Genomic DNA, 22,943 nt, shown 5'->3' on the forward strand with positions numbered 1-22,943 from the left:
GCTCCCTGGGGCGGGGAGGCACTGGAGGGGGGGTCACAGCCCCCAGCCGGAGGCACTGGGATGCACTGGGGGTTCGGGCCCCCTCCGGCTCCGCTCGCCCCCGGCGCGCCCCCACGTGGCATCTCCCGCGCTCCCGTTCCCTCCGCCACGCCCCGGGGCGGGGCCACCATCGTCCCGCCCCTTAAAGGCCCCGCGCGCGTGAAGCGGGCGCTGCCCCACGGCCCGGCCGCGCGAGTCCCGGGGTGCCACGGGGTTTGGGTGCTGGGACGCCGGGGTGCGGAGGGCCTTGGGGTCCCTGGGTACCATGAGGGTCCATGGGTGTCCGCTGGCTGCCACAAGGGTCCCTAAGCACCATGGGGGTCCTTGGTGTTGCCATGGGGTTCTTGTCCCGTGCATGGGGTGGGGGTGTCATGGGCTTTGAGTGCTGGGTCCCTGGGGTGTAGAGAGCCTTGGGGTCCCCCTGGGTGCCACAGGAGTCCACTGGGTACTATGAAGGTACCAGCATGCCATGGGTGTCCCTGGCTGCCACAAGGGTCCCTGTGTGCCATGGGTGTCCCTGGAGTGCCATGGGGTCGCTGTCCCGTGCATGGGGTGGGGTTGCCATGGGGCTCTTGCTGAGGTCCCTGAGGTCCTCAGGCACAGGGGTCAGGGGTTGCTGGTGTCCCCTGGGTGGGGTCCCCATTCCCCCAACCCGTGACCCCAGGGCTGTGAGTGGCCGTGGGCGGCCCTTGCTAAGAGGCTTGTGTGGCTGTTTGTCACTAATCTCCGGGGTCACCATCACTGTCACCCCACCAGGACCCGGCACCCACCCTGTGCTGGGGGGCACCCACGGGTGACACACCCAGGTGTGCGAATATGCACGTGTGGGTGAAACATGCCTGTGTTCACCCAGGGGTGGGCACACCTCCTGACACTGGGGACCACCTGTGCTGGAAGCACTGGGAGCCCTGGAAGCACTAGGGTGCAGTGGGAGCACAAGGGCCACTCACGGCCCTGTGCCTGGCACAGCCCTTCCTGCCTTGCACACCTGCCTCCCACTCTGTGCATCCCCTCCTGCCTCACACACTTCTCGTTTCCTTTGCGCACTCACTTCCCACCTTGCACCCCACACACACACACTCCCCTTTTCCCTTGCACACCCCCTCCACCTTGGACACTCACCTCCTACACCCCTTCCACCCCATTCAGTTCTATTCCACTTTGCACACCCACCTCCCACCCTGTGCAATCCCCACCCGCCTTGCACCCCCCACCTCCTACCTGGCATACTCCCCTTTTCCCTTGCACACTTGCTTCCCACCTTGCACACTCACTTCCCGCCTTGCATACTCCTCCCCACCCCACATGCTCCCCTTTTTACTTGCAACCCCCCTCCCACCTTGCACACCCCCTTCTGCCCCAGGAAATTCCTGCCCATGTTGCACCACCCCCCTTGCACACCTACCTCCACTCCATTCAATCCCCTCCTCCCTTGCACCCCCCACCACTGCCTGTCCTGCACACTCCCCTTTGCACTTGCACGCCCAGTGCCTGCCTTGCACCCCCTGTTCTGCCCTGAGCAATTCCCTCCCGCCTTGCACCCACCTCCCACCTTGCACACTCACTCCCTGCCTAGCACACCTACCTCCTACCTTGCACACCTGCCACCTACTCTGTGCAATCTCCTCCCACCTTGCACCCTCCCCTTTTCCCTTGCACACCCCCTCCCACCTTGCACACTCACCTTGCACACCCTCTTCCACGCCAGGGCAATTCCCTCCCGCCCTGCACCCCCTTCCCACCTTGCACACTCGCACACCCACCTCTCCCCCGGGCAGTAAATAGCCGGGCAGCCCCGCTAATCCCCCGGCCGCTCTAATCCCCGACAGCTGCCACGGCTGGGAAAGGCCCGGGGGAGGGGGGGGGGGGGGGACACAGCCCCCCCCGCCCCGCACCCCGCCAGGGACCGACCATCCCCAGGCCTCCCCGCCCCCACCCACCCGGTGCCTCAGTTTCCCCCGGGCCGTGTCCAGCCCCCACCCGGGGGTGGGCGGGGCAGAGGGGGCGTGGCCACCCCCCCCCCCCTCCCGCCCCGGGCACCCGGGGAAGGAGCAACCGGAGCGGCCGGGCCTCGCCGGCCCCCGCACCCACGGGCACCCCACGTGCACCCCCGAGACCACATCCCCGAGCACCCCCCGTGTGCCCCCCTCGCCCACCCGCGACCTGACCCCCGCCCCATGGAGGCGCCCCCCGAGCCTCCGGCGAGGTCCCCCCCGGCCGCCGGGGTCCCCCACGCGGGACACGGTTACGAGACAGTGGCGCAGCGCTGCAGCGCGCGGCTCCTGCGGGCCGGCCAGGAGGGCAGGTGGGGCCGGGGGGGGGGAAAGTGGGGTGGGCGGGGGGGTCGAGTGCTGGGGGGGGGCTAGGGGGAGGGGAGAGCTGTGCCACGCGTAGGGGTAGTGCCGTGGGGGGGATGTGCCGTGGCTACGGGGCCGTGGGGGGCAAGTGCTGGAGGGGTTGTAGTGGGGGGGGGTAATGCTGGAGGGGGACCGGGGGGGGCGGGCGTGCCACGCGTCGGGGTGGTGCCGGGGGGAGAAGCTGTGCCGAGGGGTTGTGACTTGGGGGAGCTGTGCCGTGGGTAGGGGGCCGTGGGGGGAGAGTGCTGGGGGGGGTGTGTGTGGGGGGCAGGAGGGTAGTGCCGGAGGGGGACTTGAGGGGGGCTGTGCCATTCGTGGGGTGGTGCCGTGGGGGTCCTGTGCCGAGGGGGTGCGGTTTACGGGGCCTGGGCCGTGGGTAAGGGGCCGTGGGGGGCAGGTACTGGGGAGGAGCGATTGGGGGGTGGGGCTGTGCCACCGGTGGGGGGCCGTGGGGTCTGTGCCGTGGGAGCAAGTGCTGAGAGGGGAGGGCCTCGCACATGTGTGTGCCCTGGTGTGCCCAGCATTGGACGTGTGTGTGCCCTGGCGTGCCCAGCATCACACACGTGTGTGCCCTAGTGTGTCTTCCTTGCACACGTGTGTGCCTTGGCATGCCCAACCTTGCACACGTGTGTGCCTTGGCATGCCCAGCCTTGCACACGTGTGTACACTGGCGTGCCTGGCCGCAGCCCTGACCTTGCCTGCTGCACCGCGGGGGCGGATTAGAGCAGGCAGGGAGCAGGCAGCGCTAATCCTGCTGCCTGCACCCTGCCTGCACCCTGCCTGTGCCCTGCCTGCAGCTGGTCCGGGGGGTCACAGTGGGTACCAGCACCCTCTTGGGGTGGGGAAGCATCCCCAGGGCCTGCAGGCAGGGTGCCATCCCCGGGGGGCTGCAGGCAGGAGCTGTTTTGCTGCCTGCGTCCCGCAGGGCCTTGTTAGCCGGAGGGTAACGAAGCACTGTGGGCACCGACACCTGCGGGCACCCAGTGGGTGGTGGGTCCCGCGGCAGCGTATGCGTGGTGTGGGGTGCTGGATGCAGCTGGAAGGGCGCGGCGCACCCGAGGGAGGGGGCAGCCCCTGAAGGGAGCGATGCAGCCCTTCCCCTGAAGAAAAGGGGGCACCCCAACAAAAGGGGGAGCACCCAGAGAAAGGGGGGGGACCCAAAACAAACACGGGCACCCAAAGGTAAAGCTGGGGGGGGGGGGGGCAGCCAAAAGCAAGGATGGGTACCCAAGAAAACGGGGTGTGTCTGAAAAAAGGGGCAGAACCCCGAAAAAGGCACAGCAACCCAAAGGTAAAGCTGGGGGGGGGGGGCACCCAAGGCAAAGGGGTGCACCCAAAAGGAAGGATGGGCAGTCAAGAAAAGGGGGTGCACCCAAGAAAAGGATGGGCACCCAAAAAAAGGAAGGGCACCCAAGGCAAAGGGGTGCACCCAAAAGCAAGGGGCGGCACCCAAAAAAAGGAGAGGTATCCCAAAACCGATGGTGCACTCAAAATACCGGGGTGTACCCACAAATCGGGGGGGCACACTAGAACAAAAGGGGCACCCAGAAAACGGGGGCGGCATCCAAACCAGAGGAGGGCACCCAGAGAAAGGGGCCCCCCACATGTGAAGCCGGGGGCTCACCCAGGCAAGGGGAAGGCACCCAGACACGGGGCGCGCGCGCACGGTGCTTGCACACACGCGGGGCTGGCGCAGGGCGGGGCCGTGGGCGGGGCCATGGAGTCTGCCCCGCCCCCTGCCCCGCCCCGCCCCGGCGCTCAGCGCCATGGGCGAGGGGGAGCCCAGGTACCGGGTGGGGCGCGGGGGGAGTTACTGGGGAGGTAATGGGAGGTTACTGGGACGTGAGGAGGCAGCATTGGGGGGATACTGAGGGGTTCCTGGGACGTGGAGGACAGCATTGGGGGGATACTGGGGGGTTACCGTGAAATGGAGGAGCAGGAGTGGGGGGGGGTTACTGGGAGAGGGGGGGACCGGAGTGTGGAGTTACTGGGAGATGGAGGAGGTAGGGTAGTGAGGAGGCGGCAGTGGAGGGGGGACTGGGAGGTTACTGGGGCCTAGGGGCGAAGCGGGGGGGGGGGGTACTGGGAGGTTATTGGGGGATGATGAGGCAGCACTGGGGAGTTACTGGGAGGTTCTTGAGGCATGGGGGGCTACTGAGTAGTGGGTGAGGGGTACTGGGGTGTTACTGGGGCACGGGGAGACAGCAGTGGGGGGTACTGGGGCATGGGGGGGCCACGGGGTAATGGTAAGGCAGCGTTGGGGAGTCCTGGGGGGGTTACTGGGAGGTGGAGGGGCAGCAGTGGGGGGGTACTGGGGGAATACTGAAGGATGACGAGGCAGCAGTGGGGGGGTACTGGGAGGTGGAGGGGGAGCGGGGGGGGGGGGTGATGGAGGCTCCTAGGGATGGGGGGGCTGTAATGGGGCGTTCCTGGAAGTTACTGGGGGACGTGGGGGAGCGGGCGGCAGGGAGAGGAGTGAGAGGGGTGGTCTCGCTGTGCGGCGGGGGGAGGGGGCGAGGGGTAGCGGGAGGGCACTGGGGATGCGGGCAGGGTTACTGGGAGGCGCTGGGGGCTGGTAGTGGGGCCGCTGGGCGGTGGCGGGGGGGGTACTGGGAGGCGCTGGGGCAGGCTGGGAGCGGGGGGGGGGGGCTGCGGCGGCCGGTCCCGGCTCTGGCTCCTCCTCCCGGGCAGCCTCGCCCCGGCCCCGCCCCTGCCCCGCCCTGCGCCGTGGCCGCTGCGGGCACCGGCACCGCAACGCGCCTCCCGCCCTGGGACCCCCCCCTGCCCCGGGACCCCCCCCCGCCCCCCCCCGGCACCGGCCTGGCAGCCCAGGTGGGGGTTCGCGGGAGGGGTCCCGGTGCCGCGGCGGGGGGCGGCGTGGTACGGATGGGGGGTCCCGGTGGGGGGCTCCCGCTGGCGGCAGGGGGGTCCCGGTGCCACCCCCTGTCCTGCAGCATGGCCGACTACCTGATCAGCGGGGGCACCGGCTACGTGCCCGAGGACGGGCTTACTGCCCAGCAGCTCTTCGCCACCTCCGATGGCCTCACCTACAAGTATGTGTGGACCCCCCCCGACCCTTCCAGCACCCCCAGATACTCCAAACCTGGGGGGGCATCCCCCACCCCATCCCAGTGGGGTGCTCTCAGCCCAGCACCCAGCGTGGCTGGATGGGGCTGGGGCACCCTGGGCACTGTGGTCCCGGGGGTCCACTTGGGGTGCCCCCACCTCGGCCCTGTGGCCTTCGTGGGATCAGGGTCCCTGGGCACCGTTGTCCCCAGGGGACCTCCCCTGGGATGTGGCACCCACCCCCTGCGGGGACAGTGTCACTTTGTGGGGGCTGGGGGACACGTGTCTGGGGGGTTGTGGTCTGCTGGGGAGGGGTCCCAGCCATGGTGCCTCCCCCTTCCCTTCATCTCCTCTGCAGTGACTTCCTCATCCTCCCTGGCTTCATCGACTTCACAGCAGATGAGGTGGTGAGTCCTGGCCGCCTTGGTCTGGGACCCCCCCAGGGTGATATCTCAGTGTCCCATCCCCATGGGGTGATGTCCCTGTTGTCCCCCCACAGGGTGATGCCCCCATGTCCCACCCCAGGGTGACATCCCTGTGCCTCCCAGGGTAACAGCCCTGTGTGTGTGTGTGTGTTGGGGTGATGTCCCTGTCCCTCTTCACCAGGGTGATGTCCAGGTGTCCCCTCTTAGCATGATGTCCCCATGCCTCCCCCTGGGGTGATGGCAGGATGTGGTCTGGGATCACCATGGGGTTTTGGGGGTGTGGCAGGGGGGCTGCACCCCACAGCTGAGCAATGGCAGGGGGGGGGAACTTCTGGAACATCCATGGGCCCCCGGGGGGGGAGGGACAGGGCCTGGGCAGGGCTGGGGGGCACAGGGAGTGGTCCCAGCTGGTGGGGTAGGGTGAGACTGGGAGGCAAGGGGCTCCCCCCACCCTGCTGAGGGGGGCCAGAAGGGAGAAGGGTCTGTGCTCCCCCCAGGACCTGACCTCGGCGCTGACCCGCAAGATCACCCTGAAGACCCCCCTCATCTCCTCCCCCATGGACACAGTCACAGAGGCCGACATGGCCATCGCCATGGCTGTGAGTGGGGGACACCCAGGGGGCGCACCCCGGGGTGGAGGGTGCCCAGTTCCATGTGGGTGCAGGGGGAGTTGGAGCCCTGGGGGTGGGGCAGGGGGGACATAGGGGCAGGGGAACTTGGGGGCTGCAGGCCCCGCACAGTGCGGGAGGAGGGCACCCCAGGAGGGTTGGAGGGAACGTGGGTGCAGGGGGGAGGTGCCCATTCCCACGATGGGAGTGTGTGTGGGTGCCCGTACCCAGGTGGGTGCAGGCTCAGGGTGCCCACCCTACTGAGGGTCAGGTACCTACTGACCCCCTCCCTGTGACCCCACCCCAGCTGATGGGCGGCATTGGCATCATCCACCACAACTGCACCCCAGAGTTCCAGGCCAACGAGGTGCGCAAGGTGAAGGTAAGGGGGGTCCCCGCCACCATGGTGCCCCCCTGCCTGCTGCCCACTGCCCACAGCACTGCCCATGCCCCCTCCCCAGAAATTCGAGCAGGGCTTCATCACGGACCCGGTGGTGATGAGCCCCACACAGACGGTGGGGGACGTGTGGGAGGCCAAGCTGCGGCACGGCTTCTCGGGGATCCCCGTCACCCAGACGGGCAGGATGGGCAGCAAGCTGGAGGGCATTGTCACCTCCCGTGACATCGACTTCCTGGCTGAGAGGGACCACGGCACCCGGCTGGGCGAGGTGTGTGGGGGATGTTGGGGGGATGTGGGGCAGGAGTGTGGGATGGGTGGGATGCAGGGCAAGGATGTGGGACAAGGATGTGGAGCAAGGGTGGGATGCAGGACTGGGATGGGTAACAGGACTGGAGTGGGAGAAGGTGGGATGGAGAAGGTTGGAGGATGTTGGTGGGACATGGGGCAGGGGTAGGAGGTGGGTGGGAGAAGAGGGTGGGATGTGGGGCAGGGATGTGATGCAGGACTGGGATGGGGAACAGGACGGGTGGGAGAAGAGGGTGGGATGGAGGACAGGGGTGGAGGGGTGGGGAGCATTGGAGGACATTGGTGAGACATTGAGCAGGGGTGGGATGCAGAAAGAGGTGGGGTGACGGGGGTGATGGGATGGGAACAGGGATGGGGTGGGATAGGAATGGATTGGAAGAAGGTGCAGGGACGGAGTGGGGTGGGATCAAGGATGGACTTGGACAGGATGCAGGGATGGGAGGGAGTGGGATGCAGGCCAAGGGTACGATGGGGTGAGACACGGGGATGGGATGGGACAGAGCTGGGGTAGGGTGAGGTGGGACACGGGGATGAGATGAGATGCGGGGAGGGGATGGGATGGAATGGGACAGGATGGGATGGGATGAGGCGGGATGGGATGCAGCAGTGTAACACAGGGGTGGGATTAAGTGTGATAGGATGCAAGGATGGAATGCAGAGGTGGGATGGGATGAGGTGGGGTGGGATGCAGGGGTGGATAGCCTGGCCAAGGCCAGATGGCTGGGGTGGGAGCAGCCTGCAGTGGCCCCAGGGTCCTGCCAGCTCCCACGTGGGTGATGCTGGCCTCACAGGTAATGACGAAACGCAATGACTTGGTGGTGGCTCCTGCTGGCATCACCCTCAAAGAGGCCAATGAGATCCTGCAGCGCAGCAAGAAGGGTACCAACCCCACCACAGTGGGGCCCAGCACCCTGGCACCATCCCTGGGGTCACCTCTGTGTTTCCCCAACCCTTGGGGTCACATCCACATCACTCATCCCTGGGGTTACCTCCACGTCATCAGTCCCTTGGGTCACCTTTGTGTTACCCCATCCTTTGGGTCACCTCCACGTCACCCCATTTCCATCCCTGGGGTCACTTCTGTGTCACCCCATCCCCATCTCTTGGGGTCACCTCTGCGTGCCCCCGTCCCTGGGGTCACCTCTGTGTCACCCCATTGGGGGGTCCCCCCTGTGCCCACCAGGGAAGCTGCCCATCGTCAATGACAGTGACGAGCTGGTGGCCATCATCGCCCGCACGGACCTGAAGAAGAACCGGGAGCACCCGCTGGCCTCCAAGGATGCCCGCAAGCAGCTGCTGTGCGGGGCAGCCATTGGCACCCGCGAGGATGACAAGTACCGCCTGGACCTGCTCGTGCAGGCCAGCGTCGACCTGGTGGTGCTGGTGGGTGGGGGGCTGCAAAGGGGACTGTGGGGGGCCCAGGGATGGGCACCCACCCTGCTGCACCCCACTCCTGCACCCAGCCCCATGGCATCCCAAATCCCTGCCCCAGGGCACCCCAAGTGCCCTCCCCAGAGCACCCCAATTCCCTTCCCAGCTCTCTAACCTCGGGCACCCCAAATCCTTGCCCTGCCCTGCACCCCAATTCCCTGCCCAGCTCCCCACCTCATGGCACCCCAAATCCGTGCCCCATGACACCCGAGTTCTCTCCTTGCCTGGCTCCCCACTCTATAGGTGCCCCTATTCCCTGCCCAATAGCACCCCAGTCCTCCCTCTGCCTGGCTCCCCACTCCATGACACTCCAAATCCTTCTTTACCCCACAGCACCTCAGTGCTCTCCTTGCTTTGTACCCCACCACATGGCACCCCAAATCCCTGCCCTGCTTGCCACCCCATGGCACCCCAATACCCAGCCCCACAGCACCCCAATCCTCCATCTGCCCAGCTCCCTGCCCCACAGCACCCCAAATCCTTGCCCTGTGGCACCCCAGTCCTCCCCCTGCTCTGCACCCTAAACCTCTGCCCTACTCCCCACCCTGTGGCACCCCAAATCCTCCCCCCAGGGCACCCCACACCCCTGCCCCCCATGCCATGTGTGAACCCCCTAACGCCGCCCCCCCCCATGCCGTGACCCCACATACAGTGTGTCCCCATACGGTGCCCCCCATGCCGTATCCCCTAGGACTCGTCCCAGGGGAATTCGATCTACCAGATCAGCATGATCCACTACATCAAGCAGAAATACCCCGACCTGCAGGTGATCGGGGGCAATGGTGAGCCAGGGCTGTGGGCACCCCACTGTGGAGGGTGGACGGGGGGCACGGGGGGCTGGAGTGCTGGGGGGTCAGCAGGGGAGGGTTGGGGGGTGGGGCGAGGATTTGGTGTGCTGTGGGGCAGAAGGCTGGGCAGGAGGAGGATTGGTGTGCTGTGGGGCAGGGTATTGGGGTGCTGTGGGGTGGGGAGCTGGGCAGGGCTTTGGGGTGCAGGGCAGGGGGAGGATCGAGGTGCTGTGAGGCAGGGAATAGGGGTACCATAGGGTGGGGGCCTGGGCAGGGAGAGGACTGGGGTGCTGTGGGGCTGAGTGCTGGGGTGCTGTGGGGCAAGGAATAGGAGTGCCGTAGGGTAGGGGGCTGGACAGGGAGAGGATTGGGGTGTCGTGGGGCTGGGTATTGGGGTGCAGGAGTGGGGTGCCTCGGGGGGGTTGTCCCGTGGGGGAGCACCCCTCGCTGGCAGGTGCCTGATGTGGAGGGTGCCCTCTCGCCGGGGCGCAGTGGTGACAGCTGCCCAGGCCAAGAACCTGATTGACGCTGGCGTGGATGCCCTGCGGGTGGGCATGGGCTGTGGCTCCATCTGCATCACCCAGGAAGGTGCGTGGCGATGTACCGGTGACCCCCCCGGTGTGGTGACCCCCCGGCACGCCACGGCGCCCCGGCGGGTGCTGACCCCTCTCCGGCAGTGATGGCGTGCGGGCGGCCACAGGGCACTGCAGTCTACAAGGTGGCTGAATATGCCCGGCGCTTCGGCGTGCCCGTCATCGCTGACGGCGGCATCCGCACCGTGGGGCATGTGGTGAAGGCGCTGGCGCTGGGGGCCTCCACCGGTGAGCAGGGGGGCACAGGGGGCACGGGCACCCAGCACCCATCCTGCTGTCACCCATGGGGGTCCCTGCTGTCACCCCAGCACCCATCCTGCTGCCACCCTGGGGAGGTCCCTGCTGTCACCCCGGCACCCATCCTGCTGCCACCCTGGGGAGGTCCCTGCTGTCACCCCAGCACCCATGTTGGTGCCAGCCAGGGACTGTGACGGCCGTCCCCCTGCAGTGATGATGGGGTCCTTGCTGGCGGCCACCACGGAGGCACCGGGGGAGTTTTTCTTCTCAGAGGGTGTGCGGCTGAAGCAGTACCGGGGCATGGGTTCGTTGGACGCCATGGAGAAGAGCAGCAGCAGCCAGAAACGCTACTTCAGGTATGTCATGGAGCTGGGGGGGGGGCACGGGGGGTCCCAGACACTCAGCCCTGACCCCCTTGCTCTGTGTCCCCCCCAACAGCGAGGGTGACAAGGTGAAGGTGGCGCAGGGGGTGTCGGGCTCCGTCCAGGACAAGGGCTCCATCCATAAATTTGTCCCGTATTTGATTGCGGGAATCCAGCACGGCTGCCAGGACATAGGGGCCAGGAGCCTCTCTGTGCTCCGGTGAGCTGGGGGTGGCATAGGGGACAAGGAAATGGGGGGGTGGGGGGGTGGGGGTGTCACCCTGCCCTGCTGACCCTGCCACCGCCCTCCACCAGGTCCATGATGTATTCGGGGGAGCTGAAGTTCGAGAAGAGGACCATGGCAGCTCAGATCGAGGGGGGGGTCCATGGGCTCCACTCGTAAGTGGGGGATTGGGGGGAGCACAGCGGTACAGGGGGGCATGGGGATGCTGCGGCAGGCACCACGTCAGATCTGGCTCATGTGCCCTTCCCCAGGGCCTGGGGCTGGGGACAGGCACCCAGTTACACCAGTGCCAGGGATGGAGGGGCACCCAGTCACCACAGTGCTGGGTATGATGGGGGGGCACCCAGCCAGTTTGGGGTATGGGAGGTTCCCAGGCCTGCCTTTGCCCAGGTACTGGGGGGGGCAGGTCCCTCCTTGCCCCAGCACTGGGTGTTGGGGGTCCCCGGCCCCCCCTTACCCCAGCACTGGGTGTGGGCTGGTGTGGCCACACTGGGGGCTGTAGGAACCCATTGGATGGACCCTCAGCCGAGCCCCCTTCGGCTGTGGGTCACCCCCTATGCTGTGCCACCGTGGGAACACACTGGTACTGGGGGTGCTGGTCCAGACTGGGACTAGGGGAGCAGCCTGGGGGGATGGGGAGCCTGAGGCACATGACAGGGTCCAGGACACAGGGGTTCCAGGCAGAGCGTGGGGGCTGTGTGTGGGGGTGTTTCACCCAGGGGTAACCCGCAGCTGGGAGTCAGTGCTGTGGCCCCCCGCCCCAGTGACAGTCAGGGTGCAGAGTGGCTGCAGCAGTTGTTTTAATTCACCCCGTGGGGTGCCCCAGAGTGAGGATGAGCATCCACAGCCACCCCAGCCCTGCCTGGCACGTCCCCCCCTCCCACCTTGGTGCCACCCCCTTGCACTGGGGGCTTCTTCTCCGGGCCCCCCCGGGATGCTGCAGCACCTTTGGGGTCCAAGGGGAGGCAAGGCTTGCACAAGGGGGTGTGGTTTGTGCATGGGAGCAAGGCTTCTGGTAGCCACCAGAGCTGGCTGGCTGGCCACTGGGTGGCCAGTTGGGTGGCGGCTCATGGCCAGTTGCTGGTTGGTCAGCCTGTGGGGCTGCTGGTTGCTTGGCTGGGATACTGGTTGGCTGGCCAGGATGCTGGTTGGCTGTGGTTGGTTCTCATTGGCCAAGATGCTGGTTGAGGTGCTGGTTGGCTGGCCAGGCTGCTGTTTGTTGGTGATTGGCCAGCTGGTTGGCTGGGTGCTGGTTGAGGTGCTGGTTGGCTGTGGTTGATCAGCTGGTTGAGGTGCTGGTTGGTTGGGTGGCTGCTTCTTTGGCCGGGATATTGGCCAGTTTGCCCAGAGGCTGGCTGGCTTGGTGGTGGTCGGGATGCTGGCTGGCTGGCTGGCTGGTCGGCTGGCCAGGATGCTGGCTGGCCAGTTGACCACCTTGGCCATGTTCTCCATGAGCCATGACCAGACAAGGTTGGGTAGGCCCAAGCAACCGTGGCATTGCTGATGTCTTCAGGGTGAAGCCGGGCAGTGGCTCAGGGCAGCATGTCCTCGCCGGCAGCCGTGGGGCTGCAGCACCTGCCCAGTGTCCACCTCAGCATGGACTGAGCTGGGGTGCTGGTGCTGGGCAGCTTGATGAGAGTGTGGTGCCGGTGCTGGATGGCTCGGTTGGAGCACAGTGCCGGTGCCAGGAGTCCAGTGCTGGTGGCCAGCCAGCCTCATTGGAGTGCATTACTGGTGCCAGGTGGCTTGGTCATGGCATGGTGCCGGCGCCAGCCTGGCTTGGTCGGAGCACAGTGCTGGTGCTGGGTGGTGCCGGTGCCAGGAGGCTCTGCCAGAGTGTGGTACTGGAGCCTGGTGACTTGGTCAGCATGTGATGCCAGATGGTGCCAGGGCCAGATGGTGCCGGTACCAGGAGCCTTGGGCAAGTGCAGTGCTGGTGCCAGGTCACCAGGTTGGAGCATGGTGCTGATGTCCAGCTGGATCACGGTGCCGGTGCCAGATGGCTTGGCGCAGCACATGGTGCCGGTGCCAGGTAGTGCTGGTTCTGGGACACTCAGCCGAGCATGGTGCAGCAGCTGGTCACAGGGTCAGACCAGGGTGCTGATGTCCATCTGGATCATGGTGCCAGTGCTAGGTGGCTTGGCTGGATTGTGGTGCTGGTGCATCCGGGTGGGGGGCCAGGGGGATCGCCGTGCCATGTGCCGGGCTAGGGTGACCTTGTAACCTTCTCTCTCTTTCCTGCCCATGCCGCTGCCATAGCTTTACAGTTCTGCCACGTAAGTACCAGCTAGCACCCCACTCCCACCGGGGCTGCGAGGTGATGGGGGAGGGGGGGCAGGCAGGGGGGGCTGCCATTGATGGGGGACCTGCAGCCCCCCAGTGGAGATAATGGGGTGGCTCAGGGTGCTGGGGGGGCACCTCTCCATCTACCAGCCAGGATCTGACGTGGTGCCAGTGCAGTGGGGGGGAGGGGTGGGGCAACCATGAGGTCTGGGGGCCCAGACCCCCGCCCCACTGCTCATCCCCCACTTCTACCCCACAGTTATGAGAAGCGGCTGTACTGAGGAGGGGGCACGCGCTGGCCCCCCCCGCCCAGAGCTGGCCGGTCTCCCCGCGGCCCCTTGTCACCACCGCCGCTAGTGCCACGCTGGGATGTCGCCGGGGCTGGCTTTGCACTACGGGCTGGACCCCTGGCCAGCCCCTGCCGCTGGCACCCCCCAGCCATAGGGCTGTCAGGGCCCCCCTGCCTGCCCCCCCGGCACCTACCTGGGACCACAGGACTTTTGTGTGGGCCCGGGGGTGCTGCACCCCTCAGGTGGGTAGGGCATGGCACCTGCTGCTTGCCCTCCGCCATGACCCTACTTTGCCCCTACAGGGGGGGCAGGGGAAGGGACTGCCCCCTGCCCCCCCCGCCTCCCATCAGGACTCCCTGCCAGTGCAGAGGGGGCTGCCCCTTTTCCCCTTCAGCTTGGGGTCAATGCAGGGGCAGCAGCAGCCCCCTGCACCTGGGGGAGCCTCCCAGCCCCCCTGGCAGGCTGGAGGGGGGGGCACCAGGGCCGACACCGTGCTGTATCCAGGTATTAATAAAGTAATGGAGCATCCAGTGCTGCCACTGCCTGTCTCCCTGCCTGTGCAGGCAGCACCGTGGCACATGTTGGCATAGCACAGCATGGGGTAGCACACCATGGCACATGTTTGCATGCCGTGGCACAGCCTTACACACGCTGGGGATAGCGTGGTCACCTTGGGCACAGCATTGTGCACTGGCCTGGTCTTGCACGCTGTGGCACAGGTTTGCACACCAGGGGCACGAGGTAGCACGCCCTGGCACGGCCTTGAATACCGTGGGACAGGTTTGCATACCACAGGCACAGCCTTTGCACACTGTGGCATGGCATTGCACCCTGTGGCACAGGTGTGCACACTGTGGGCATGTCCTTGCACGCTGGCGCAGCCTTGCCCACCATGTCACAGCCTTGCACACCATGCCATGGCCTTGTGCACTGTGGGTAAGGCTTAGCACACCGTAGCACAGGTTTGCACACCGTGGCATGGCCTTGCACACCATGGCACGGGTTTACACACTGTTGGCATGGCCTTGCACACAATGGCATGGTCTTGCATGCCATGTCATGGCTTTGTACACCATGGGCATAGCCTTACACACCATGGCACAGGTTTGCACACCATGGACATGACCTTGTGCACCATGGCACACCTTCGCACCCTTGGCACAGCTCTGACCCTGGCACCGCAGCAGCCAGCCGTGGTGCCCTGTGGCCTCGTGGTCTCACGTGGGCTGGTAGTGCCACTCCGTCTGTTCGTCCTGGGGTGGGATGGCCCCTGCTAGAGCCTGGCCTTGGTGGGAGGGGGGCCCTCCAGTGAGCGCAGGAAGGCGAGCAGGGTGCGGCAGTACTCGGCGGGGTGCTGGCGCAGGTGGCCGGCATGGCGGGAGTGTGGCCAGCCCCAGGCATGGGCACGGATGCCCTGTGCCCGCCAGCCCTGCAGCAGCGCCCGCAGCACTGCTGGCTGGCTTAGCCCATCATCCAGGCAGTAGAAGAGGAGGAGGGGGCAGCGCAGGGGGGGGCTGGCGAAAGCGCCTCGTGCCCGCTCAAACTCCTGCCCCCCCCAGCACCCCAGCACCCTTAGGTACAGCCAGGCACCGGCACGCACTAGGGCCCGCAGGGACGGCGTGCCCACTGTGCCAGCGATGCCTGTGGGGAGAGAGCTGTGTCAGTGCCGGTGGGGGTCCTTGGTGGCACCTGCAGTGGGTATTTCCCCCCCAAGCCACACTCACCCTGCGCCATGTCCCCGAAGCCACCAGTCACCAGGCTGTCGTAGATGATGCCGCGGAAGCGTGGTGCCAGGCGTTGGCACTGCTGGGGCTGGTGGTGGAGGAGCAGCAGCACCTGGGCAAAGGTGTAGGCACCGGCAGAGATGGCATGCACCAGCAGCGGGCGGGTGGCCAGGCCACAGCCACCACTGCCACCAGCACCACCGTTGCCACCAGCACCACACCCACTACTGCCGTCACCATTGCTGCCACCACCACCACCACCAATGCCACCATCTCCGCAGTGGTCCAGCAGCCGCAGAAGCTGCCCTGCCAGGCGCTGCCCTTGCCATGGCCACAGGATGTGGCACACCGTTGTCCCCACCACCAGCACGTCCATGCCGTGGCGCAGGTAGAGCGCCAGATACCGTGCCAGCCCCCGTGCCCGTGCCCCCAGCCAAGGCAGCAGCAGCAGCAGGGGTCTGCCGGGGGGGGCTGGAGGGGACCCCTCAATGGCACTGTGGTAGAGGCGGATGGTGCCCGAGAAGGATGTCACCGTGACAGGGGGCAGTGGTGGGGAGGCACAATGCAGCCCCACGTCCTCCCTGGGGGAGACAGGGCAGGAGGTGGGCATCAGGGGGACACTTCCAAATGTGGGTCACCCCCCCAAACGTGGGACAGCCCCCCAAAGTGGGGCAACACCCCCCAAACGGGGGACCCCCCCCCCCCCCCCCCCGACAGAAGACCCTGCAGTCCTGCCAGGCAGCACCCACACCCTGGGGGGATGGGGCAGGGGGGTCCTGTCCTGCTGCCCCCCTCTGTAGGGTCGTCTCCTCTCCACGTGCTGCCCCAAGATGGGCTGGGACCTCCCCCCCCCAGGGGACCCCTGCACCGTGAGGACGTTTGCATGTCCCATGTCCCACAGACACTTGGGGACACCCTGCCCACCTTGTGCCCCCCCTCCGTGTGCCCCAGACCCCCTCCCCCCTCCCTCTGGCCTGGGGACCGCGCACCCCCACCCTGGCATCTCCCCCCACCCTGGGGGCACTGGGCACGGGCTGAGCCCCTGCGGAGACATCGGGGCACTCAGGTCCCTGCAGCTCCCCCCAGACACAGACACAGACACAGACACAGACACAGACACACACACACACACACACACACACACACGCCACCCCCGTGTCCCCTCCCCATGCTCACCCGGTGTCACTGGCTGTGCCAGGGGGGTCCGGCAGCATCAGAGGGTCCGGCTCTGTGAGGGGGTCTAGCTGTGGTGGGGGGTCCAGTGTGCCAGGGGGGTCCGGTGTGCCGAGGGGGTCCGGTGTGCCGGGGGGGGTCCAGCAGTGCTGTGGGGCTCTGCCTGTGCCTGGGGGTCCGGCAGTGCGGAGGCATCTGGCTGAGCTGGAGGAGTCCAGTTGTGCCAGCGTCCGGCTGTGCCGGTCCGGTGCGGGTGCGGGTGCTGGTCCGGGTGCCGGTCCGGTGCCGGTGCGGGTGCGGGTGCGGGGACACAGCAGGCAGTGCTGGCAGACGCCGGGATTAGGCCCGGCCGCGGTTACAAAACGCCTTACACAACGCCAGCGGGCACTGCGCCACCCCCGGTGGCATGGGGACAGGCCCCCGTGGTCCCCCACGGCTCCCCGTGCCCCTCTGCTATGTCAACCCCGCTATCTGGTCCTGGGGGATGGTGGCGACCTGGTGACAACTGCCATGCCCCCTCCCCAGCATATCCCCCGTACCCCCCCCCCCGCCCCACCCGCCGGAGACAGACAAACACCCCTCCCCCCCTGCCCTCCCCCAGGAGCCACCGTGGTCCCCAGTGCCTCCCTCTGGCATGCTGATGAGGGGCTGGGGGGGGCAATGAGGGTGTAACAGGGGTGTGTAAGGGGTGTACAATGGACCGGGTTCCACACTGCCAGAGGGTCTCAGCCCAAGCACCTCGGGGAAACCCCACCCCCACCCCGGAGCCGGAGCTTTGGGGTCCCAACTGCCAGGTGCGAGAGCAAAGGAGCTCACATGGTGGCACACAGGGTGGCACATGCCATGGCACATGCAGTGGCACAGATGGGGGCACACACAGTGGAACAGGTGGTGGCAATGGGCACTGGCATGCATGGTGCCACACTAGATGGCACACACAGTGGCACAGGTGGTGGCATGGGTACCAGCACACATGGTGGCACACTTGGTGGTGTACATGCTGCCCCCGTGGCAGGGCTGCCTACAATCAGACAGGGCAGAGGTGACCCAAGTGGGTGTCCCCATCCCTCTGCCAGCCCCTCCAGCACTGGCAGCTCCCGGCGTGCCATGCCGTGGCCTGGATGGCAGTGGCGGCTCACCCGAGCGTGCAGTGTGCACCGTGCAGAGCTGCTGACCCACTTCCCTGCTTCCTGCCCGCAGGGCCATCGAGCGGCTGTGCCCATCCCAGCACCTCTGCATCCCCCCCCCCCCTCGCGCCTCTGTTCCCCCTCCTGGCTCTGCCCCATGTTACCCACCCCTGGGGGGCTGCTGGCATGGCCTTGTCATACAGCCAGGTCTTGGGGCTGCCAATGGGGCACAGGCTGCGGTCACCCTGAGCATGAGGGGTACAGTGAGTGTGCGCAGCGAGTGTGTGCAGCTCATGTGCGCAGTGTGCGTGTGCAGTGAGTGTGTGTGCCCGCAGCATGTGCATGCAGTGTGTGCAGGGAGTGCAGTGCATGCCTGCAGTGAGGGTGTGCATTCAGTGAGCGTGCACAGGGCATGCCTGCAGTGACTGTGAGCAGTGTGTGCATGCACTGAGTGTGCATGATGCATATCTGCAGTGTGGTGTGTTGTGCAGTGAATGTGTGCAGCATAGGCCTGCAGTGTGTGTGCAGTGAGTGTGCACAGTGTGTGCATGCAGCGCCTGCAGTGAGTGTGCACAGCATGTGCATAAAATGGTGCATGCACCGTACATAGGCAGCGTGCAGTGCGTCACGCAGTGTGTGGGATGTGCAGGGGATGTGTGTGCAGGGAGTGTGGGCTGTGCACAGTGTGGACGTGCGGTGAGTGAGTGTTGTGTGGGCAGGGTGTGAGCAGTGCGTGTGTGAGCAGTGTGCAAGCAGTGTGTGAGCAGTGCAAGCAATGTCCACACAGTGCAAGTGTGAGCACTGTGCCTGTGCAGTGTGTGCGCAGTGTGCCCATGTGCAGTGCACGTCCGTGCAATGTGTGGAAGCCGCGTGAGCAGCGTGTGCTCTGTGTCTGTGTGGTGTGTGCAATCTCTGTGCGATGCGAGCAGTGTGCAATGTCTGCATGCAGTGTGCAGTGTGTGCAGGCAGTGTGCGCAGTGTGAGCAGTGTGTGCATTGTGAGCAGCGTGTGCAAACTGAGCGCTGTGTGCAGTGGGAGCAGCGTGAGCAGTGGAAGCAGTGGGAGCAGTGCTTCCATGCCACGTGCAGTGTCCGTGTGCCAGTGGGAGCGAGCCGGGCCGCGCCGAGCCGAGCCGGGCGGCTCCCGGTGCCCGCGGCCGTGGCGGCAGGGCCGGGGGCGGAGGAGGAGGAGGAGGGGGGAGGTTTGGAGAGGAGGGGGGTGTGGAGAGGAGGAGGAGGGGGGGTGCAGCCCGCGCCCGCCCCGCCCGCCGCTGCTCTGCCGCTGCCGGTGCTGCCGGTGCTGCCGGAGGTGCCGGTGCCGCGGAGCGGGGCCGGGCCGGGGCCAGAGCCGCGGCGGAGGCCGGTGGGTGCGGGCGGGGCCGGGCGGGGGGGGCCGAGCCCAGGGGACTGGGGGTGCCGGGGTGCCCGGGGTGCTGGCGTGCATGGTGCTGGGGTGTCCAGGGTGCCCGGTGAGAGAGTGCTCGGGGTGCTGGGGTGCAGGGGGCTGGGGTGCCCGGGGTGCTCAGTGCGGGGGTGCTGGGTTGCGGTGTGCGGAGGTGCCCTGTGCGGAGGTGCTGGGGTGCAGGGTGCAGGGGTACGCGGGGTGCTCAGTGCGGGGGTGCTGGGTTGCGGTGTGCGGAGGTGCCCTGTGCGGAGGTGCTGGGGTGCAGGGTGCTGAGGTGCCTGGGATGCTGGGTGCTGGGGTGCCCGGGGTTCCTGGTGCTGGGGTGCAAGATGCTGTGATGCCTGGGGTGCTGGGGTGCAGGTTGCTTGGGTACCCGAGGTGCCTGGTGTGTGGGTGCAGGGTGTTGGGGTGCTGGGTGGTGGAGTGCTCACGTTGCACGTTGCAGGGGTGTGCAAGGGTGGAGGGTTGTTGGGCTACCAGGGTGCAGGGGCACAGGGATGCTGGGGTGCCGGGGTCCTGGCTGCCTGGAGTGGTGGGGTGCTGGTGAGCAGGGGGCTCGGGTGCGCTTAGGAGGTGCTGGGGCAGCGGGGCTGTGTGGGACCCAAGTGTGCCAGGTGTGCAAGTGGGTGTAGCAGAGCTGGGGGCAAGTGTGTGAGCGTGTGTGTGCATCCCATGCTGAAGCGGCAGCACTTCAGGCTGAGGCAAGCAGTGCGCACACACAGAGCCCCCATCACACCCCCACGCAGGCTGGCTCATGCACACGTGCTCACACACGATGTCATGCACACCCACGCCTGCACACCCGCACACGCTCACTGAGCTGGGCAGGTGGGGGAACAGGTGGGAGGGGTGCAGGGGGTGTGCACAGCTGGGGCGTGCAAAGGGGGTGTGCATGGGTGGGGGTGTGCACAGTCGGGGTGTGCAAGGGGGTGTGTGCAGCTGGAGTGTGCATACAGGTGTGCAAGGGGTGTGTGCACAGCTGGGGTGTGCACGGGGGTGTGCATAGGCATGTGCACAGGGATATGCATGGTCTGGGCTCTGTGTGCGTGTGCATGGCCAGGCTGGCTCAGGGTCATGCGATGCCGCGTGCATGGGAGGTGCTGCGCTTCCCCCACCACATGCATGTGCACACCTGGGGGAAGTGGTGTGGGGGAGGGGGTCACCCATGGGTGCCATGCTGGGGTGCGTGTTGAGTTTGACCCAGCATGCAACACCCGGGGGACCAGCACCAAGGAGGGCAGCGGGGTGCTGGGGGCTGGGGGGCAGCCCCTGTGCTGGCAGTGCTGGGGTGCGTTGGCAACAGTGGGTGGCAGAAATGACAGGTCCCCGTGTGCCCCGTGAGCCCCTGTCACATCGCATCCGTCCCTGCTGCGCTGCCACTGCTCTGATGTGCCCCGATGTGACACTGTGGAGACAGGCTTTGTCACAAAGATTAGGGCCCTGGCACCAGGTTGGGGGGGCACTCCACTCCCTCGGGTGGCCCCGGCTTAGGGGACAAGCCCCCCCCTTCAGCAGCCTGAGGGTGGGGGCCTGCTCCATGTGCCCCCTGTCCCCCTGTGCCACCACATGCCCTGGGGGTGGCAGGAGCATGGCGGGACAAGAGTGGCGGGACAAGCCATGACGCCCCCCTCCCCAGCGCCCACACTGCCTGCCCTACCCTCAGCCCCGGGGGGTGGCGGGTGCTGGGGCCACCCACGCCGGGCAGTGCTCTGCCTGGGGGGGGACCTGAGCCACGGGGTGTCGGTGGGACCCGGTGCGCCCTGTTCTGCCCGATCCGGTTTGGGCAGGGGCTGCTGGCGCAGGCAGGGCATGGCGCGGGCAGGCTGCCTGTCCCCAGGGATGCTCCTGTCCCCATCCTGCCTTGCCGGTGTCCCCAGACATGGCCCCCCAGCAGAGCCACGCCAGCTGCCGTTGACATGGGCATGCCACCATCCTGCAGGGGACACCGGGGCTGGGATGGTGCCGTGGGGCTGTATCGGTGCTTTGAGGCTGGCTGAGCTCCATGGTGCCTTGGGGCTGGGTGTGCTATGGGGTTGCCTGTGCTGTGGGGCTGGCTGTGTGCCATGGGGCTGGCTGGGTTGTCCTGCGGCTGGCTGGCTGAGCTGTGGGGTGTGCCGTGGAGCTGGCTGTGCTGCGGGGCTGGCTGTGCTGTGGGGTGTGCCATGTGCCATGGCGTGTGCCATGTGCTGTGGGGCTGGCTGTGCACCATGTGCTGGGTATGATGTTGGTGCTGGTGTAACTGTGCCCTCTGCCCTTCTTCACAGCGCTGCTCCCACTGTGCCACTGTCCCAGATGTCCCCCATGGGGCTGGGGGCAGCCCCTCACCTGCTGCTGGCCCTGCTGTGCCTGGCCCCCCTCACTGCTGCCCCGCCGCCCCCCACAGCACCCACCAGCCTCCCAGGACCCCTGGGGACAGCACTGGGACCCCCCGCACCCCGCAGTGAAGCCCCTGTCCTCTCCCTCAACCTCGGCCTCAACTTCAAGATCAAGGTGCGAAGCCAGGGCAACCCCCGCCCCGCCGCCCCCTCTGCCCCCCCAGCACCCCCCTATCCACTGCCCCCTGGCACTACTGGGACCCCTGTGCCCCCGACCCTGCTGCCATCAGGCTTGGGCTGGCCTGACTCCAGGGATGAGCCGGGCTCTGGGGTCTCCCCGGAGGAAGTGGGGGGGTGGGGGGGCCCTCCTCTCCGTGCCAGCACAACCCCCCCGGCATCCCTGGCTGGGGAGCAGGACAAGGAGCTGGAGCTGGACATCGCCATTGACCTGACGGCAGGGCTGGAGCCTGAAGTGGGGCCAGGGGGTGCCGTGCCCCCCACCAGCCTCCTGTGGGCCCACCCCAGCCACCGCCGCCCCATCCCGCTCATCCCTGGCATCAAGGCCGGCATCTCGGAGCTGGCCAGCAAACTCAGTGCTGCTGGTGAGTGCCACAGCTGAGGTGGGCTGGAGTCCCCCGGCATGGCCCCCCCATACTGAGGGAGCCCCAAACGTGTATGTCCTCCCCTCAGGGTTTCTGGTGCCCACGGCGCCCCCCAGGGTCGGCCACGAGGTGCCGGGGGGCAACGGGTCCCAGGAGCAGGATCAGGCTGGCAGCGGTGCTGAGCCAGGTGAGGGGGGGTCCTGGGGGAGGTGGGGGGATCCTGACACTCCCACAGTGTCTGGTGTGATGGGGGGGGGGGGGAGCTTGGGGAGCCTGTGGGTGTGCATGACATGGTGGGGCACAGGAGGGAAAACGGGGGTGCTAAGCATGCGTGGGGCATGAGTGATGTGGGGTGCACATGGAGGGGAGTGGTGCACATGCTGCCCTCCCACCCTGACCCCTCTCCTCCCCTACAGCCCACCCCCCTGGCCGCCAGCCCCCCCGGGGCACCGTGCCCCCCTCGGCCGCCGCCTCTGCCTGCACCCAGGGCTCCACCTGCGGCTCAGGGGGACCAGATCCCCAGGGTGCCCCCGCCACTCCCCTCTCCTGGCCCCCCCACTTCGTGGCCCTGCAGACCAGCTGGTCCGTGGCCACCGCCACCTGGGGCCTGGCCTGGGAGGCCCACATCTACGGGATCGGATGCCTTTTCGCTCTACTGGGACTACTGGGAATCGTGGTGCTACTGGGGGGTCCCTGCAGTCGGCCACCTGCTGCCCGGCTGCTGGGGGGGCTGTTGGCAGCAGCGGGGGCTGCCCGCGCCTTCCCCCTCTTCTTCGACGCCTACGAGCAGCATGGCCGCCTGCCCCCCACCGCTGCGCGCCTCCTCTTCGAGCTGCCTTTCCCATGCCTGGGCTGGGGGCTGGTGCTGGCCCTGCGCTCCCCCTCTCGCTGCCGGACCCCCGCCGTGGTGGCGCTGGGAGTGCTGCACGTGGCGGGGGTGCTGGGCACCGTGCTGGCAGTGGCGATGCTGGGCCGGCTGCCGGGGCTGCTGCTGCTGCCGCGGGGGCTCTTTGCTGGCCTGGTGGCTGCCCTGACCCTATGGGTGCTGCCCTGCTGTGGGGGTGGGGGGCGGGGGGGGGGGAGCCCAGGGCAAGGTGCGGGGGGCTGGGGGGCTGGGGGCGGGGTTGGCAGTGGGGGTGGCAGCACTGGGGGCCGTGCTGAGTGCGGGG

The 22,943-nt window shown here is 67.3% G+C and overlaps 3 protein-coding genes across 6 annotated transcripts; 2 read left to right on the forward strand and 1 right to left on the reverse strand.

Annotated features, from left to right (window-relative positions):
• Positions 1-2,043: 2,043 nt before the first annotated feature.
• Positions 2,044-13,959, forward strand: IMPDH1 (inosine monophosphate dehydrogenase 1). 4 transcript variants are annotated; one of them, XM_055712263.1, is made up of 16 exons: positions 2,044-2,344; positions 5,351-5,449; positions 5,821-5,869; positions 6,385-6,486; positions 6,803-6,877; positions 6,957-7,163; positions 7,993-8,080; positions 8,385-8,584; positions 9,324-9,414; positions 9,913-10,008; positions 10,098-10,241; positions 10,462-10,606; positions 10,689-10,832; positions 10,928-11,011; positions 13,116-13,132; positions 13,399-13,959. In XM_055712263.1, the coding sequence occupies exons 1-16, from the start codon at positions 2,217-2,219 to the stop codon at positions 13,494-13,496; spliced, it is 1,767 nt and encodes a 588-aa protein (XP_055568238.1). In that variant the 5' UTR covers positions 2,044-2,216; the 3' UTR covers positions 13,497-13,959. The 4 variants fall into 4 exon arrangements, with proteins under 4 accessions (XP_055568238.1, XP_055568241.1, XP_055568242.1 ...); XM_055712267.1 differs by lacking the exon at positions 2,044-2,344 and adding an exon at positions 3,943-4,182; XM_055712266.1 differs by lacking the exon at positions 13,116-13,132 and having other exon boundaries at positions 2,045-2,344.
• A 126-nt stretch (positions 13,960-14,085) lies between these two features.
• Positions 14,086-16,717, reverse strand: LOC114017027 (uncharacterized). Its single transcript, XM_055712268.1, has 3 exons — positions 16,330-16,717; positions 15,154-15,734; positions 14,086-15,070 (listed from the first exon to the last, which is right to left on the reverse strand). The coding sequence occupies exons 1-3, from the start codon at positions 16,365-16,367 to the stop codon at positions 14,703-14,705; spliced, it is 987 nt and encodes a 328-aa protein (XP_055568243.1). The 5' UTR covers positions 16,368-16,717; the 3' UTR covers positions 14,086-14,702.
• A 2,022-nt stretch (positions 16,718-18,739) lies between these two features.
• Positions 18,740-22,935, forward strand: PRRT4 (proline rich transmembrane protein 4). The gene is made up of 5 exons (XM_055711973.1): positions 18,740-18,815; positions 21,122-21,774; positions 21,863-21,961; positions 22,191-22,816; positions 22,918-22,935. Exons 2-5 carry the CDS (start codon positions 21,150-21,152, stop codon positions 22,933-22,935), a joined length of 1,368 nt encoding a protein of 455 aa, XP_055567948.1. The 5' UTR covers positions 18,740-18,815; positions 21,122-21,149.
• Positions 22,936-22,943: the final 8 nt, after the last annotated feature.

Source organism: Falco cherrug, chromosome 5, assembly GCF_023634085.1.
Source record: "Falco cherrug isolate bFalChe1 chromosome 5, bFalChe1.pri, whole genome shotgun sequence".
NCBI lineage: Eukaryota > Metazoa > Chordata > Aves > Falconiformes > Falconidae > Falco > Falco cherrug.